Genomic DNA, 20,045 nt, shown 5'->3' with positions numbered 1-20,045 from the left:
CAAAAAGTTGGACGGGTTTAAAATGAATGGCTTTTGAAAAAAAAATAAGATCAAATTATAAAGCGCATTTTTAAATTTGTTAAAAATCTTCCTTTTTCTCCATGTAACTTGAAAATTATAAGAGATACGAAAAAAATACCATACAAAAATGTAGGGTTTTGTTGGACAAAAATTTTGTTTTTATTTTCATTATTGTATCTCATATCATTTTCTAGGTACAAGTAGAAAAAGGAAGATTTTTAAGAAAATTTAACAATGCGCTCTATAAATTGATCTTATTTTTTTTCAAAAACCATTCATTTTAAACATGTCCAAATTTTTGAACATAGAAATAACACTATAATAAAATGTATTGTAGAAGTAAAATGATGCATTCAAATTCTGGTGGACGAGGGGTTAAATACACTTCTCATTTTTTCTTAAAATACATTAGTCATTAATTTTTTTTGCAGCATATCTCGCTTAGTTTTTATGTAATCGACCTTTAATATTGCTCAATTTAAAGGTCTTTTCAAGTACTACAAAAGGTACTGGTAGTATACCATCCTATTCTTGTTCCCATTGACTGGCGTAAAAGAAAAAATTACTGATACATCATACACCTAAAATCGACCGTTTCTCTGTTATTTCAAGTTGAATATACCCGATTTGAACATGCACCAAAAAAACAACCTATTTTCATCTACCATATCTCTTTTTGTATTATAGCTAGAAAATTTATGAAAGAACCAATTTCTTTGTTTTTCTATAAGCTACAAAAATGTTTTATATAGTTTTTTTAGTTGGATCCATAGTTTTTAAGGTATTCGCAAAAAACCGTTTCAATGAAAATCCAATTTTCAACCACGAATAACTTAAAAAGTATTGAGTTTTCAAAAAAACATTATGGAGCAGTTTTTGCTTAGAATTAGGTTCTCTAGCCACTTCCGTGATTATTTTAATCAAAAAATTTTCCACCCCCGAGAAGGAGTGGGAACCACCCCTCAAGATAAAAGCACACATCGGCATAGGGTAGACTTTGAAATAGGAGAGAAGTAGAAGCTATTCCCAAAATTTCATTAAAATCCATGCAGTAGGATAGAATTCGGAGGTAATATCCTATTCTTGTCCCCATTGACTGGGGTAAAAGAAAAAAATACTGATACATATATACTAAATTGCTCTATAGGCGTTATTAGCTCATTGGGGAGGTTGTGCAGTCGATTGATAAAAGAACGAATCGAAAACCAATATGAGAAAACAGAGGAGCAGAGTGGATTCCGTGCTGGCAGATCTTGTGTTGATAATACTCGTATATTTGTACTTCAACAAATTATAGAGAAAAAAAGAAACGGCCAGAAATAAACCGACTCATTTAGTGTTCTTTGACTTAGAGAAGGTCTAAATATAATATATTCAGGAACCATTAACCTTCCGATGACCAACCTTTTTTTGTTACACGGATGACTAAGAGGGGAGGGGGAGGGAAATGACCCCAAGTCAAAAATTACAATTAACAAAAAAATGAAGTTTTTTTTATGGCATGGATTTTATGTCATTCAGCCAGTCACAACATGAGTATTAGTGTCATGTGTAGTGTGTATGTTAAGTAAGTGTCTTGTTACTTTGCAAAGTCGACGTCATTAGCGTAAAACTACTTGGAATTACACATAATAGACGGTATTTTACTAGACATCAACTTCAGAATATATTTTTTATTCGTAAAATATAGGGAATTTTTTTTATTTCAAAATATGAGGATATCTAGAATGATATTAAAGTCAAATAAAAAAATAATGAGTTAAAAATTGAAAATACTTTTGAATTTATTAAAGAAAAACATACGCTGGGGACAAAATTTCCCCCGCTTGGTCATCCGAAGGTTAAACAACCGGAGGAGAAAATGCACAGGAATGGGAACAGAACTTGGAATTGATTATGGCAAATGATGAGGAAGACATGGATTATATGATTCGAAAGTTAGGGGACTCAAACCAAACCAAAAAATACGAAAATTGAGGACTCACAATCAATACATACAAAACATAACATCTTAGAAAGAATAAAGAACAAAGAGAGAGACCCACAACTCTCGATTAGAGATATGTATAAAAAATGCGAAGAATTTAAACACCTAGGGACAGTGATAGCGAAGGAAGGAACACAGAAACGGGACATCCAGCAGAAAATACAACAGGACCGAAATGTGATACAAACACTAAACTGGTTACTTTGGTCTCCTAAAATTAGTTTACAAACAAAAATAACAATCTACAATTTGGTTGTCTGGCCAATTTTGACGTATTGATCTGAATATTGGCAAAAGACGATGAAAGAGAAGAAAAAACTAGAAGTAGTAGAAATGGATTATCTAAGAAGAGCGTGTCGGGTATCCAGACTTGATCACATCCCAAATGAAGAAATAAGAAGAAGAACAGGAAGGATTTACAATACCGTAGATACAATAGAATCCAAACAACTTTTATGGTATGGGCATGTAATGCGAATGAAAGATGAACGATGGTCAAAACAGGACTTAAATTCTGTTCCATGGAATAGAAGAAGGAGAAGAAGGCAGAGGAAGACCAGCATTAGAATGGAGAGAAGGAATCAGAGGAATAATGAGAGATAGAACCATAAATAAAGGAATGGACCGACCGAGAAAGGTGGAGATCGAAATGCGGATTGCGGCAGAGGCTGTAGGACCCACATAGATACACATGTATATTGTAACAATATAAAATTGCAAATATATAAAACATTAAAAAAGTACAAAAATATACTAACTTGACAAACACCCACTATATCTTTTATACGTGGCGAATCTTGGATCATTTGTATCATGACCTCCAATTTGAACCTCATTTCCACCTTTTTCCGGTATATTGGTAAATGTTTGCGCAGGTATTGTTTTCATTGAAGTCAATTCTCTGTCTATATATAATTCCGAGTCATTATAATCTCTTTTATAATAAATTGAATGTCTAGCTCCATTGATAAAGTTTTTGGTGTTAACAGTGGCTGAAAATACGGCCCCTTCTCGGTCTTCCTGTACCGTTAAATATCCTTCTGTACTTAATCCAACAACTAGGTAGTAACTGCGACTGAAAAATATAACTCAACTGTTATTGTTATTATAGAGCGTTTCACGTTAAGAATAGAACATTGCGGAGATAGCTCCATGTATTTCTTATGAAATACATGGGGCTATCCCTCATCATCATGGGGCTATTATTCTTATTAGAATGAATCGTAGGTATATCGGCAGTTGAGTAGCCAAAGGTGGCCGAGAGGTTTGGCAACACAACACTGATCTCCATAAGCATAAGCATATCGTTCTAACGTGAAACAAAAGTTTAGACATCAACGCAGTGCTATGCTTTATTATACGTTAAGAACGGAAAGGTTGACTTATGCAGATCAGTGTTGCCAAAACTCTCAGGCACGTGTTGCTGGTAGACTGCCGATATACGATTCATCCTTGATACGATAGAAGCGGCATCGGCGCGCTTCTATCGTTCTTAACGTGAAACGCTCTCAGAAAAGAAGAAATATAGGGTAACTGACATGGAATAAATTATATTTCACGACTTTGCGACTGTTTTAAATTATCGCTAGCCTCTCGACAGCCAATGGTCCACTCTACTATACAGCATAAAAAGTACGAAAGTAAATAAAGTAATTACAGTGGAACTTGGATATTACGGCCTCGGTAGTTACGTCACCTCGGTTGTAACGTCAATTTTTAATAGGTCCGGCCAAAAACTATTCGATAACATTATTAAAAACTCGGTTTTAGCGGTAAAAATAAAGTAAATCTCGTCTATAGCGTCATAAAATTCTACAGTAGGTTGTTGTTTTTTCATTTTATCAAGAATAAAGTGCAATGCGTTTCCAGCTTTGCGACATTGCTCCTTCCAAGAATGTGAGAAAGACCCATTATCCCTTTGTGTGCAGTTATGTGAGCTTGGCAGTTTATGATTTCTTATTATTTATCAGTGCCATCATAAAGAGTCAAATTTTCTGCTGTAATAAAATAGTGCAAATAATGCTGTAATAAAATTTTGCCTGGTTAAAATTTCATTTTTTTCTACCTCTTTATAACGTCACTTTGATATAGCGTCATTTTTTTACTGGACCGTTCAATGACGCTATAACCAAGTTCCACTGTAGTACATTATTTCACGGTTTTTGCTGTAAATTTTAAAGAACCGCTTAGATTGACATGAAATTTGGCATACGCATACGCATAGCTAACAAGTCAAAGAAAAAAAGTGATATTGTGCCGATGAGTGCTTTTGCCTTGGGGGTGAGTTTCACCCCCTCTCGGGAGTGAAAAAATATATGTCCAAATTATGTCCGGAAATGGATAAACTAACTAATTATAAGTTACTTTTGTTCTATGGAGTTTTTTCACAAAGTCAATACTTAAAGAGTTATTTACGACTGAACATGTTCATTTTTCAACAAAATAACCACGCTTTTAGACGGTTTTTCGCAAATAATTCAAAAAGTAAGTATTTTATCGAAAAAAATGTTCTTGTCAAAAATATAGCCTGTGAAAAAGTAAAAAAAAAGGTGTATCCATGAGGTCTCTATACCTAGCAGAACCAGAGTTCTAGCTAATGAAAAATAGGATCATGTTCGCCAAATTCCAAATTTAGTATTTCAACGTGAACTATCCAAAAAATGAAGCACTTTTTGGGGAAAATTCATTACAACTTTTGTTAAAGTGTTTAAAAACAGCTTTATTTCTGTTTGTATAAAAAAAGTTTCTAGCATCAAATGTAAGCAATTTACGCTCAAAATAATGTTGGTCCTTTTGTTTTGGCAAAAAAAAAATCGGAAAAATCACCTCCTAATTAGCAACTTAAATTAAATTAATCGTTACCGCTTTACAAGTTACTTTACTTATGTTGTGTTTATATGATATGTAAGTTTTATCGATTCAAAGTGCTTGTTTTTGAAAGCAATTGGTTTTAAAGTAAAATTTTTAAAAATTTTAATTTTGAAAAAATGCTTTTTTTTCAAAATAACTTAATTTTTAGAGATAAAAAAATCTCAAAGAATAAAAAAAAGTCGGCTTTTCTTGTATTTCTGTAAGACAAAAATTTGCATACACTCGTGATTAGTGAATCATTCAAGCCCTTTCAAAAATAAAGACTTTGAACCGATAAAACTTACAGATCATATCAACAATACATGCACGAGTAAAGAAACTTGTGAAGTGGTAACGATTAAGTTCTTTGAGATGCTAATTAGGGGATGATTTTCCAGATTTTTTTACTAAAAAAAAGGGACCATCTTTATTTTGAGCGTAACTTGTTTACTTTTGATGCTATAATTTTTTTATAAAACAATTTAAAACACTTTAAAAAAGTTGAAATGAATTTTTCGCAAAAAATGCTTCATTTTTTGGTTATTTCACGGTAAAATATTCGATTTGGAATTTAACGAATATGAACCTATTTTCATTAGCTAGTACTGCTTCTGCTACGTACAGATACCAACTGTATTCACCATCTTTTTCAGTTTCTTGCACGCTATATTTTTGCTAAGAATGTTTTTTTCTCAACAAAATACTTACTTTTTTGAGTTATTTGCGAAAAACGGTCTAAAAACGTGGTTATTTTGTTGAAAAATGAACATGTTCACTCGCAAATAACTCGAAAAGTATTGACTTGGTGAAAAAACTCTATAGAACAAAAGAATTAGAATCAGTCAGTTTATCCATTTCCGGACTTATTTTGGACATATATTTTTTACCCCCGAGATGGGGTGAAATTCACCCTCAGCTATGTGTATGCCAAATTTTATGTCAATCCAAGCGGTTCTTTAAAATTTAGAGGTTTTGCGATATTTTACCGTTAAAGAACGTATCTACTAAATGAAAATGTGAAACAAGTAATTTGTAAATTGAATTCAAAAAAATCCTCATAATCGTTTTTTCCAGTATTAATAAGAAGATATTTACAGTAAATTCTTTTGATATAATTCATTTTTTGGTTTTTGACCATTCGGAGAAAGTGATACCAGACTTTAGCCCTTCAGTGATATGTACTCCCAAACTGGTTGCAAATTAATGGTACCCTAATAAGTTTGTCAGAGTAGTACTTGTGATTGGAAAAAGTTTATTAAATAAATATAATACACAAATTTTGTGTATTCACAACGACAACGTCGAGATTTGTTTAATTAGTTTGTAATTAATTTTTACGCTTATTTTACTGATGAAAAAGCCAGTGTAGTCCCAATAACCAATAAAATTATTTAAAACTTTTCTACTAATACCTATTTTCTGTTTGCAAAAGCAGCAATACAGTACTTTTTTGACTGATATCAACGCTGGAAAAAGCTAATTGGAACTTCACATGGTCTACCGAACCGTTTAGAATATATTCCCTCCACAAAATCGATTCTCCGTTAAATTCAGCTCCTACTTCTTCAGAGCAAAACTCCCCGTAGTAACTGGTATGTTCACAGTCGCATGTGTGTCTCTGGTTTCGGAAATCTTCGATGCAGATGCCGTCATGCTTGCATGGTACTTCGTCACATTTCATATTGCAATGAGCGATAACTCCTAAAAGTATAATTAAATTGAAGAAAAAAATGAGGTAAAAGAGCACATAGTCATACATTATATTCCGATCATTTCTAAATACTCAAACAACCTATCATATTCGACCTTACCAAACGCCTTTTGGTACTTCTGTACTTCCCATGACCTTTGAAGTCATGGGTACAAAGCTTCCGTCAGGGCCTGGAGATTTCCCATTTTTGCTTTGTTGATGGCTTTCTCTACTTCTGATCTTAAACTACTAATAGGCCAGGGTAATAAGACAAAAATATACCCTGTTCGTGCCACTCGAGCAGCCAGGGTACTGAAGCGTTTTTTCGACAAGTAATACCTACAGGAACAAATTGTAACTATTTCCTGCGTAGGATCTGGCGGCCATTTTTATTTATAAACAATTAACTGTCAAAAAATGGCATTTCTCCCTTTTTTTCAAATCAATGGAAAACAGTGAAACTAATGATTTTTTTAGTACAAATATCTTTGAGATTATGGAAAAAGCTTTAAAATGACATATTACAAAGTTTGATATACTCATATTGTTAATATAACTGCGAAAAAAGGTCGGAATTGCAAAAAAAAAATATTTTCGCAATAACTGTTGTAAAAATTAGTGTACAGGTTTGAAATTTTTGTCAAATGAGATTCACTGAATTGTTTAAATTTTATTCGAATTGTTTATCTCAGAGAGCATTTTTTTTGCAATAACATAAGTCAGAAAACAATGACGTTAGAACCATTCCACAGGTGTCAAATGGAAGAGCAGGAGCTATGTTTTCAACTTGGTTTAAAAAAACCGAATAAAAAATGCATTTATTAGTAATAAATAATTATGCAAAAGTATTGTAAATCTTTCCTTATAAACTTTTTGGATAACTTTTTCCAAAAAAATTAACTTTTTTACCCTGTTTTAAGTGCACAACTAACAAGTAATGTTATTTATATCATAATTGATAAAAAATTGTAATAAATATATATAATTTCTTATATAACATAATAAAAAGTTTATAAGGAAAGCTTTACAATACTTTGGCATAATTATTTATTACTAATAAATGCATTTTTTATTCGCTTTTTTTAAACAATGTTGAAAATATAGTTCATGCTCTTTCTTTTGACACCTGTGGAATGGTTATAACGTCATTTTTTTCTGACTTATGTTATTGCAAAAAAAATGCTCTCTGGGATAAACAATTTGAATAAAATTTAAACAATTGAATGAATCGCTTTGAAATTTTTATCACATATTAAGCACTAAAGAACCCTTACGTGACAAAAATTTCAAAGCTGTACACTAATTTTTACAATAGATATTGCGAAATTAATTTTTTTTGCAATTCCGACCTTTTTTCGCAATTATATCAACAATAAATGAGTATATCAAACTTTGTAATACGTCATTCTAAAGCTCTTTCCATAATCTCAAAGATATTTGTAATGAAAAAACCATAAGTTTCACTGTTTTCCATTGATTTGAAAAAAAAAGTGAAAAATGCCATTTTTTGACACTTAATTGTTTATAAATAAAAATGGCAGCCAGATCCTACGCAGGAAATAGTTACAATTTGCTCTTATAGGTATTACCTGTCGAAAAAACGCTTCAGTACCCTGGCTGCACGAGTGTCATGGGAAAAACCTTATTACCCTGGACTATAAGACCAATGTTCGTATACTTTGAGGTGTTAAGTGGTGGCCTCGTAGCCAGAAAGAGCTCCTTTAACTAATTAGTTCATTCTTTCTTTATTTCGTTTAAGTCGAGAATTATTATACCTGTGGAGTTTCTCATGGAGTGAGAAGTTCATTTTCTCTTTTAATTTTGAAAATTTCTTTACGTTTTTTGTGTATATTAAACTAGTCATGTTTTGTATCTTATTTGTCGATAAGATGCATTTGAAATTTCGTTTCTTATTTGTCAATATATTTCTCTATGTCGAGTCTCTATTTTGAGTCTTTATTTTTTCACTTACTTCTTTGTTTAATAAGATCTTATTTTATCGATCATCCAATCCTTTTTCTCTATTTGGTCTTTTTCTGTTTTCAAAACTTCGTTTGCTATGATGACCATGGTGGAATTAATTATATCTAGATTTTGGCCGATATTTTCTTGTTCAGATCTTTTAGTGTAGGAAACAGAGGTTGAACCTCACAAAATGGACATAAGTCCGGTTTTATTTTTTTCTGGTATATCAAGGGGTGCTTATTATGAGACTAACTTTTTCTTAAAAATATTCGCCCCGGAACCCCCTTTTCATTCCTTTAAAGGGGGTAATTTGTAGTTTTTGCGAAACGTAGTCCTTCCTGTACGTTTTGCAAAAAATTTACTATATATATATCGGGTGTTCTACAGCATTCGCCGTTTCCCGCATCCTATTCGCCATGCTTTTCGGTCACGAATATCTTCCTCGTTGAGTTGTCTACTGTTCATTGCTTTCTCTACATCTTGTAGCCATGTTCTCTTCGGTCTGCCTCTTTTTCTTCTCTCGGGTGGTGCATATTGGATCATTTTCTTGGGCCATCTTGTTGGTCCCATTCTCTGGACGTGCCCGTACCATATCAATCTTTTTTTGTTCTATTCTGTCTATAATATCATTTTCTACTTCCATTCTTTCTTTTATTTCTTCGTTTGGGATATGCTGCTGTTTAGATATTCTGCAGCTTCTTCTAAGCGCGTCCATTTCTAAAGCTTGTAGTCGTTTATTTTGTCGGTCTTTTACTTCCCACACTTCCGAGTTGTACAGGACAATTCCTTCCACGACAGTTTGGTAGATTTTTTTCTTTGTCTGATTTTGCAATCCTGTACTCCACCAAATGCCATTCAGCTGTTTTATAGCTTTTCTTCCTTGACTTATTCGATATTCTATATCTTGATCGCATGTGGAGTGTTTGTCAAAAATAGAACCTAGATATTTAAATTCATCACATCCTTTTATGTATTCCCCTTCTAATTCTAAGTCTTCAGTATCACCTCCGACTACAAGGTATTCAGTTTTCTCCATGCTCATTTCCAAGCCCCATTTTCGGTACTCCTCTTTCAATTTTCTAATCATGTAACTGGCGTCATATTTATCAGCAGCAATCACAACTTGGTCGTCAGCAAATAGCAACGTATACAAATAAGAATCTCCTACTGGTATTCCCATTGTTTGGCATTTCCTAGTCCAATATTTTAACACATGTGTAAGGTAAATTTTAAATAAAGTGGGCGACAGACAGCATCCCTGCAAAAGACCTTTCGAAGTTTCAAAGGTATTTGAAAGTTTCGTTCCAATTTTAATTGCTGTTGTTGCATTAGCATAGAGATCTTTTATTGTTTGGATGTATTTTCTATTTAAAGTGGTTTGTTGTAATACCTCAAACATTTTTTCTCTGGGAACGGTATCGTATGCTTTTTTTAAGTCTACAAATACCATGTGAGTTTCTAGATTTCTAGCAGAACGTTTTTCTAGTAATTGCCTTATGCAGAAGATGTTATCTGTGCATGATCTACCTGCCCTAAATCCACTTTGTTCTTCGGAATCTTGCCACTCTTTTTCTATCAGTTTCTTTATTATTCATCCGTACAGTCTTCCAACTGAGCTGAAAAAAATTTACTTAATAGTAAAATAAAGAGGACTATATTTCCTACTATTTATTTCCCGACAGCATAAGTCTATCACCCACCGTTTAGCGTGGGTGGCGCCCCAAAATTGACAAATTTTTAAAAAAGATGATTTTAAAAAAATTATTTTTCCCTAACTGTAATGAAAATTAAGAAGAAACCCTGCAGCAATTAATCGCAAATAAGTGGCTGATTTTTAGGTATAGGTTTCATTTAAGGGCAATTGCAAATTTTTTAATTACAGGGTGTTACATTTTAAAAAACCCCTTTTTATACCATCTGAACCGCCTATCCTAGAGTTTAAAACTTTCAGCGATTATTCATGTACTGGTGTTATTTACAAATTTGTATAATGCACCCCCATATTTTCCCCGGAACCACCCCAAAAAAGAGGAGAATTAATAAAGAAAATAATCAAAAATTCATTTTGGGCCACCACTGTGGTTTTAGGGTGCAAAGAAAATAAAATATGCATGGGTCATAATGTGTAGCAAACAGTATGTTCTTTTATTTTCCATAAGTACGTTATCAATAAAATTAATAGGTGACGAAAAAAAAAAAAAATAAAAACTGAAGCCCACCAAAGCATTTCCGAGGTTTACGGAGCCACTATGCCGTAACGGTTGCTTATACGAAAAAAATACATAGAACCTTATTTTTAGAGAAAATAGTGGTCTTTAATTCTGTATAAGTTTTGCTCTCCAAGGGATAGGGGTAGTTTCTGCAATTTATTTTCAAGGATAGGGGTAGTTTCCGCAGGGATGTTGCAATAATCATAATATATATTTATGAAAAACCCAATTGATGGAGCATATGACCATATGGGTCAAAGAGAAAAAAAATGGACTTGTGTCCATTTTGCGAGGTTCAACCTGTGTTTCCTACACTATTTCTAGTTGTTTTTAATCTCATAGTCGAGGAAATGAAGCATTTTGGCTCGCAATTTTTTCGTCCACCATGGATTTACTTGAAATTTTCACAGAAGGTAGGAAATAGTCCAAGGATCATTTTCTACATCATGCCGCTGTACGCTAAAACATTGGGGGTGGTTGCCACCCCATCTCAGGGTGGGAATTTTTTATTACATTTTAATGTAAATCGATGTAAAAAGTAATTCTAAGAAAAAAATGTTTTTTACATTTTCTTCGTAAAACTAATATTTTTCGAGTTATTCGCGCTTGAAAGTAACAGTTTTTCGACGAAAAAATCGACTTTTTGAGAGGGTTTTTTGAGAATACCTCAAAAAATATGCATTCAATCAAAAAACTGTAGATATCAAAATTGTATCTTTTAGTAACACAAACCAAATTCTTTTTTTGTAATATCTTTATGATCAATACAAACCAAGATACGGCATGTGAAAAGTTAGCTTTTTTCGTCAAATGCATAATTTAAAATATTAAAAGCCAAATAACAGAAAAACTTTGCATTTTTTGAGGAAAACTTAAATAATCTTTTTTCAAGTATACAGTTAGACCTTTCAAAAAATAATAATAAAAAGTTTCTAGCATAAAACTTAAGCGACTTATGATCAGAAAAAGGGCAATACCTGCTTTTCTCCATGAAAAAAATCAGTGAAAACAACCTCCTAACTACCCTCGTAATTAAAAATTGGTCTTTACCTTTCTGTAATTCCTTTTATGTTTACATTATCAATACACTTACGAAGTTTGACCTATTAAAGGCCTAATTTTAGAAAAATTGGAGTTGAAAGAAAAATTTATTTTTTGCAATTTCCTATTTTTCACCTTTTACTTCAAAATATTTCCGAAAACACTGGAGATACGAAACAAATAATGGACCACTAAATTGTAGCTTCTTTAATAACTAAAATTTCCTTGTGCATAGATTTTCATTACAGTGAATAGTTAGCGAAATATAGCTGTTTAAAACCTTTATTTACGAGCAAACACCCCCTTATTCGAGCCCTTTAAACCCACCCCAATTAAAAACTAAGGGATCTTACGGAATTTAGTTTACACAATCTTATAGCTCTTCAAAAATGCTACAAAATCATTTTCGAAAAAACTTTTTATCGGTACAAATAAAGGAGCTATCTTTATAAAACAATTTTTTTTCGAATAATTCGAATAGTCCGCTTATACATCATTTTCAATGTATGTATAATACCACAGAACCAGTTCGTATACTGGAAGATGACTAAAAAATTATTTGCATTTGTATTTTGTAGATATTTGTAAATTCGTATTTTTGTGTAAATAAATGTTTTTGTAATTCTTTAATTCTACTTTTTTTTCTGTATCGATCTATTAAATTACCTACTTATAAAAATTGTAATGTTATGAAGGGTGGTTTTTAAGGGTTGAAATACTATGATATTATATCCTAAAGCATAAAACAATCACTATTTAACCAATAAAAACCAAATTTTACCCATATTAAAGTTTACAATGTTTTTATATAATTTTTGACAATAAGGGGTAGTTTACACCCCTAAAAATAATCAATCCCCTTAAGCATAATATAGAATATAAAGTACAGGGTGAGATGATCCTAATTCCAAATTCTTAAAAGATCGATGCAAGCCGAAATTATTCTTTTAGGATAAGTAAATTTTTTATATATAGCTCAAGCAAGTGTGGTTTTAAGGGTTGAAATAAAACACTCATTATTAGGGAGCGGATTTTATGCTAAATGCATATTGCATGCTTATTTCGCATATTTGAGAGCTTTATTAAATTTTGCATATTTTTAAACAAACATGCGAAAATGAAAACATTTAATTCAGCAAAATAGGCCAGCAGAACATTTTCGGAAAATGATTTCGCGTTGTTTCGAACACGCCATTCGTTGAAGGTTGCATACGTTTTATTATAAATGGATTTCGATGTTTCAGGTATTAAGGTAGATGCTGTTGCTGTAGCTAGTTCTACAATTTCTGGTGGTGTACAATTAAAATATTCTTCATTTTCGTCCATCTCAACACAAACTGTCAAATATACTATTCGTTTGACAGTGACACTTTTCGAGGTTGATTATTTTGTTTCCGTGGTGAATTTTGTGATTGTTGTGCCAGAGGGATTAATAGCTATTAATCCCGCATTATTAATCCCTAAGGGATTATTATATGGCATTATATTGCAAAGACCACAAGTATAATACATATATTATGTATCAGTCGTAGATAAAAACATTTAAGTAAAAAAAAATTATTTTTTAATTCGACACAAAATATTTCCGCGCACAGGCTGTCCTATCTATTAATTTGAGAACTACCTGAAGAGAGACGGCTCATTCACTGCCTTTTAATTTTTTCTTAAAAAATACCCGATCTTTACACAAAGTACTTATAGTGCTTATAGTACGCCGATATAAAATGATTGTAGGATGTCAAAATGATGATGGTTTACCAGGAAATCCGAATTTTATTTAATTTTATTATATTTAGTACAATTTGTATCCCAATTTAATAGCTATAATTCTGGTGCCTCTTTAAAATCCCCTATTGTTAAGAGAATTTACAGCTTTAACCATAGTTTTACTATTTTCTAATGGAAATTGAAATATTAGTGCTTTAGATCAGATTCCGTCTTTAACCGGCTTTAAAATTTTGGAGGACATAATATGCGAAATATTTAATGGAAATTTTGAAATTGATTTTGGTGCAGAATGTTCGGCTTTAACAAATTATTTTAAATAGGCCCAATTACTTCTGTTGATGTTGAAAGGAGTTTTTCTAGTTACAAAAAAATATTTTATCTGATCAAAGAAAATTTGGAAAAACACATTGTAGTAAATTATAATCGAAGATATAATAGTGATATTGTTGTTTTATTTTAAATAGGTAACTTCTTCTTAACGTGCCCTATCAAGTCCCCTTGACGTTGGCGATTAACATGGCGAAACTGTCTCTGTCTCGAGCTATTCTAAATAGGTGTTCTGCTTTCTTTATTCCTGTCCACTCCCGGATATTCTTCAACCAAGAGGCCTGCTTTCTACCAATTCCTCTGCGTCCTTCGATTTTACCCATCATAATAAGTTGAAGAATATTATACCGGTCTCCCCTTACTACGTGTCCAAAATAGGCCATCTTTCTATATTTGATGTTATCAAGCAGCTCGCGGGTAGCATTTGCTCTCTTAAGGACTGCCACATTTGTCAGCATAGGTAACTATTGATAATTATCAGTTTTTGTAAAAAATGTGAATAAATTGCCTATATAAAAAATATTGATTTTATTTGACAGATAATAAATAAAATTGCCGCCCCTTCCTTTAAAAGAACCCCCTAGAATAGAATAGAACAGAAAATTGTTGGTTTCTCGATATGCGCATTTTTTGAATTTTTGTGCATATCTTGCGCATATTTCGTAGTTTTTTACTGCATATATATGAGCATATTTCATCAAAATTGATCGCATATAAATCCGCTCCCTACTCATTATGTAACTAATAAGAACCAAATGTTGACAATATTAAAGTTTAAAATGTTATTTTATCATTTTTTACAATTAGGGGTAGTTTTTACCCTTAAAAACCAAAAGCGTACAACGGCTCAATATAGAAATTGAACTAGAGGGTGTAATCAGCCTAATCCCAAATTTTTGTACAAATCGATGCTGGACGAAAAAATTGCGAGGTTTTGCCATTTTTTCAGTTTCATTTCCTCGACTATCACGATTTATCTTATTTCCGAACTCATTTGCTATTATGGTATTTCTTAGGAGTCAATTATTAGGTTTCTTCTGAGTTGTCGGAGCTTTTATTCTTTTTAGTCTAAAGCAGGGCTTCCCAAACTGTGCGTCGCGACGCCCTGGGGCGTCGCGGCGTTGTCCCAGGGGCGTCGCATGTCAGCAATGACTTTTAATACAGAAAATATATTTATTTGCTTTTTAATGAGTATAAAATATATTATGTGTTAATAAATCAATCAAATAAAAAATATAATATCAAGTCGATAGACCCTTGAATTATCCGAAATTATTTAAAAAATTGTTCACTCCAAAAATTATCCGATGGTCTACGAAATTATCCGAATATCAAAAATTTTGTAAAGAAAAGGGGACCGAGCACACCTCCTTAATTTGCTGTTGCAACTCTCGTTGGCTGTCCAAAGGCAACGTATTCGCATGTAATATTAATAAATGAATTTTACACGTATCTACATACAGAATCACATAATGATGCGCAAAACTTTCAAAAATCAGAGTTTATAATAAAATTAGCATACCTCTGTGATATATTAAACAAATTAAATTTATAAGTCTTTGCAGGGAAACAATACTCATATCCTGCAATTGGCAGATCAAATTACTGGGTTTCAGAAGAAGTTGCTCTTATGGAAGAGAAAATTAGAAGATCAAGAAATTAGACTGTTTTCCTGCTTTACAAGAGATTCTACAAGAAAAATGGATAGAAATCCTCGATCCCTCTTTAAAAAATATGTTTACACCGTACATGTTATCATTGAGCGAACACTTTGAGAAATATTTTCCCGAAGATCTGGAGCAATATGACTGGGTCAGAAACCCTTTCCAGTCATCTACACCATCGACACTTACAACAGAGGAAGAAGAACAACTGACAGAATTGTCCTGTGATTCCAGCCTAAAGCTTCAATACGACAAGGACAAACTGTTTGAATTTTGGAGCTCAGCTTCTCATAAATATCAAAATATCATGCCATCACCACTGTGCATTAAAGGTTTTATTATCAGTTACGACTTCGTATTTATGCGACACAGGCTTTTCTGCAGTTGCAGTACCTAATTAAAAACAAGTACAGGTCAATCATAAACTTGAACAAAGAAAAAGAAATGAGAGTGGAAATTTCCAAACTGGAGCCCCGGTTTCATAAGATGTGATGTAATAAAAATGATAAAAGATGTTCAAATTCTGTAATTGTTATAACTATAACCTGTTACTAATCCAGTACTAAAATTGGTAAGTATTATTGGGGGTTGGGGTGAGGGGCGTCGCAAAAAAAATAGCAAAGTCCCAAGGGCGTCACAGTACGAATAAGTTTGGGAAGCTCTGGTCTAAAGGTCGCTGCAGATTATCATGCTCGAATCGTTTCCAGCACGTAGCGTAGTCTCCGAAAAACCTGATTTTACAAAGAGGTGTCTGATACTATACGTTCCGGACAGTGTGAATTGTTCACATTTAAAACCATTAAAATCAACATTTTTCTGGTACCAAACGCTAAGTGTTGGAAACGATTCGAGCATGATAATCTGCAGCCACCTTTAGTCTAAATTCAGCACATAACAGATTATGATTAGTTGCTGCGTTTGCACTTGGATATGCTTTGCAGACGTAATATTGTTTCTAAATCTTCTGTTAATGATAACATTAATGTAGTCAATTTGATTTCTGACTATCTTTCCCTGATGATCAGCTGGAGGTTTCCAGTATAGTCGTCTTCTAGGTTGTTAAAGCAAAGTACATATTTGCCATAATGCATTTCTCTTTTTGGCAGAACTGTATTGGTCTTTTTTCTTTAAGTCCATACTTTCCGGTTATATCTTGTGTGATTTCGGCACCAACTTTTAAGTTGAGGTCTCCCATAATAATAGTAGCTTCATATTTTTTTGTGCTCCGGAGAATTTGTTTAATTTGGCTGTAGAGTTGCTTAATTTCTTCAACTCGTTTGTCAGCTATTTTTGCATAGACTTGTATTATATTAATATTCAGTAATTGATTCTGCAGCTATATCATCATGATGCGATCATTGATCGGAACGAAATTTCGAATAAAGTTTATTAAGAATTAAATGTATGTATAGTTTCTTTCAACTCAATATTAGAAAAAGGCTGTCCACAATATGTCTGCAACGAATTCTGCAATTCTTTGGTCACGTGGTTCGCAGAGGTGACGACAGTTTGGAGAGATTAATTGTTTCTGGAAACGTTCCGGGGAGAAGATCAAGAGGACGATCACCAACTAGATGGTCTGACCAAATAAAGCATTCAGCTGGAAACTCATTCTGCGAAGCTCTTAGAGCAGCTGAAGATAGAAACCAATGGAGAAACATTGTTAGGAATATTGGAAGAAATCACGATCCTCAGTAATGAGGAAACGACAGGAGAGAGAGAGATAGTTTCTTTGTCTCTCATGGAAAGTTTTACTAGAAATATCTTTAATGTAGTGGTTTCTCTTGACCTTCTATATCACGATGTCGTTGACCATTTCTTGGTTTCTCCCCCTTTGAAATCGATTTCGCGGTATCAGGACAACAGATATTGCCCTACCACTCACCAACTTATCCGCCCGAAGCTGTTGGTCAATAAGCGGGGGATTGCTTATACCAGCAATCCCCCACTGACATGTATATGACAGTTATAACATGTCTATGACATGTTGATAATGAATATTGAACGAGCCGTCATTTTAAGAAAAAAAAAATACTTACCTGCATCAGTGATGCTTACTTTAGATGGTAAATCTATTAGACTATTTCCAATTTGAAGCCCTCTTAAACAACCTACGTAACCTTCAAGCTTGGGAGGATAATCAGAAACTTTTAATAGTGTTTCTGTATCGTAGCCCCCTAAATTTAATTGAAAATATTCAGTTGGAGGTGCAGGCGGTCGTTGGGGGGCAAGTACTTCTAAAAAGCAGAATTTTATGTTAATTTTAGAGAAAAATATTCGTATATTTGAGAAAACTTAATATATTCCAGGTTCATATTTTATTATTAATATTTTCATATCAAAATAGTCGAATTTTACTTTTTCGAAAAAGTTGGAAATAAACCTGTAATATTATATTATACAGAGTGGTGAATCGAAAAAGGGCCATAGGAAACTCAATGTAAAATTCTAAACTGTTGAATTCCTGCTTCCCTAATTATTTTACATCAAAAGTCATAACAAAATATTTGTAGAGGATCTGTATTAAAAACAAAAGCTAAAATTGTTCTACGAGTTAAGACATTCCAAAATTTTGAAAAATATAATACATTTTCCACAGTAGGTATGTGTGTAAAAATTAGTGAGTAAAAATTTTGGAGTACCTATGTTTAATTCGTAGAACAATTTCAACAGTTGTTTTAAATACATATTTCAATCCTCTACAAATAGTTTCTTATGTCTCTTGTCTTTTGATGTAAAATCATTAGGAAACCAGGAATTCAAAAGTTTTTAATTTTACATTGAGTTTCCTATGGCCCGTTTTCCAATTCACCACCCGGTATACACCTGTCTATATAACAATTTAGTGGACAGGCTGTGTCCTCCTAATCTTGGTCTTATATTTGACAGGCGAATAATTGTCCAACTGGAACCTATTCCTAGTTTTAGTTTGTTTTGTTAACCTATTCCTAGTTTTGTTGTTTTTAATAGAAAGTTAGTTCACAAAGATAGGTAGTCACTAAAGGAATTATTTAAAGATTCCGTTGCCAGCTCAGGATATTCTTCTTTTCTCTTTATCCAGAAGAAATAAATCGTAAATAAACTGTTTAATTAAAATTCCCTTTTAGTATGGTGCTAATGCCCAAATCTTTAAGATTTTCTGTCATATTCGTTTTAAAAGAAGTACCTAATGATAAATAGAGCAAAAGAAACAATCGGATTAAAAGAATACAGAATAAAAAATGAATAACTGATAGAAGTAAGAAAAATCGAAGAAAAAATTCTACAAAAGCTAGAATCGGCCAGAAGACACTTGACAATTGAAAGGAAATACAAGATGAAACGAGGAAGTAAAAAACAAGCCAAACAAGATAAAATAAATTATACAAACGAGATGCTAAAGACATCAGAGAAACCTTACAGGAAAAGCACAAATAAATATACGAGAAGTAAAGGATAAACAAGGAAAAAGAATAAAAAATGGGAAAGAAATAATACAAAGATGAATGGAATACTTCGAAGAAATAATATGTGCTAGACATGAAATAACACAAGTCCTAAAAGACGAAGTAGAATCAACAGAGCTAGAAGTGAATATTTGAGAAACTGCAAGGGAAGAAATTGGAAACACACTAAAACTTCTAATAAATGGCAAAGTCGCAGGAATCGACAATATACACATTGACCTAATAAAAGCAGATACCGAGTAATCAATAGATACATCGTATAAACTTTTAAACAAAATATGGACTGACGAAGAATTACCAAAGAAATGGAAGGAGAGATTGATAAATAAAAAGCTTAAAAAGGAGACAAGAGTAGATGAAATAATTGGCGTGCAATAACACTGCTAAGCTCCATATCCAAGGTGTTTACCAAAATCATATTGGACAGATTGAAGCCGGAACTAGATAAAAAGAGTGAGAAGCAACTAAGCATGCATCTGCGCCAAACACTAAACCATTCGAGGAAAAACAGAGCAAAAAAAACACATGATATAGACTATGAATTTAAACATATTATTATTATTTATGATATTGTAATGATTATAAACATGTCCAGAGTTTCGAAAGTTTCACTAGACATCAGTGGCGGCTCGTGACCTCAGTATACGGGTAGGCGACACATTATATAGTCATAGTGTATAATATATGTACATACCTATATAGGTACAGGGTGTTTGGTAAAGAATGGACCTTACATTCCTGAGCTTAAAATTGGTCGATTTAAGGTAACTTACCTTAGTACCAAAGTTGATAATAACCGAAATACAGGGTGTCAAACTTAAACTTTTATTTTATTTATTCTTGAATATTTCCTTACAGGCATGGGATAACAACACGAAATTTGGTAAGCGGAGGTTTTTTGGGATGAGAAATCTAAATTTGCCACCAAAAATGATGTATTACCCAGAGGGCGCTACATACGTCTTTCAGCACTCATTTAATACGTTCAATTTTTTTTATCTCCCACTCCACGTATTTTTTAAATCAACATTTTTTTCTTTTAATATTTTTACACTTTATCTTAAAAAAGATATACCACATTTATCTCGCTAAGCTCAACTATTTTCGAGATAAACG

The 20,045-nt window shown here is 32.7% G+C and overlaps 1 protein-coding gene across 1 annotated transcript in view; it reads right to left on the bottom strand.

Annotated features, from left to right (window-relative positions):
* Positions 1-20,045, bottom strand: part of LOC126885725 (axotactin) — a 128,203-nt gene that overhangs the window by 17,570 nt on the left and 90,588 nt on the right. The window contains exons 14-16 of the mRNA XM_050652493.1: positions 17,523-17,720; positions 6,271-6,559; positions 2,767-3,083 (exon numbers count right to left, since the gene is read on the bottom strand). Of these exons, the coding sequence (XP_050508450.1) occupies positions 2,767-3,083; positions 6,271-6,559; positions 17,523-17,720 (804 nt within the window). The remainder of the gene's footprint in view (positions 1-2,766; positions 3,084-6,270; positions 6,560-17,522; positions 17,721-20,045) is intronic.

Source organism: Diabrotica virgifera, chromosome 5 (genome assembly GCF_917563875.1).
Source record: "Diabrotica virgifera virgifera chromosome 5, PGI_DIABVI_V3a".
In the NCBI taxonomy this organism is placed as follows: domain Eukaryota; kingdom Metazoa; phylum Arthropoda; class Insecta; order Coleoptera; family Chrysomelidae; genus Diabrotica; species Diabrotica virgifera.
The sequence above is the reverse complement of the archived record's forward strand: the minus strand, read 5'-3'. Positions and strand labels throughout refer to the sequence as shown.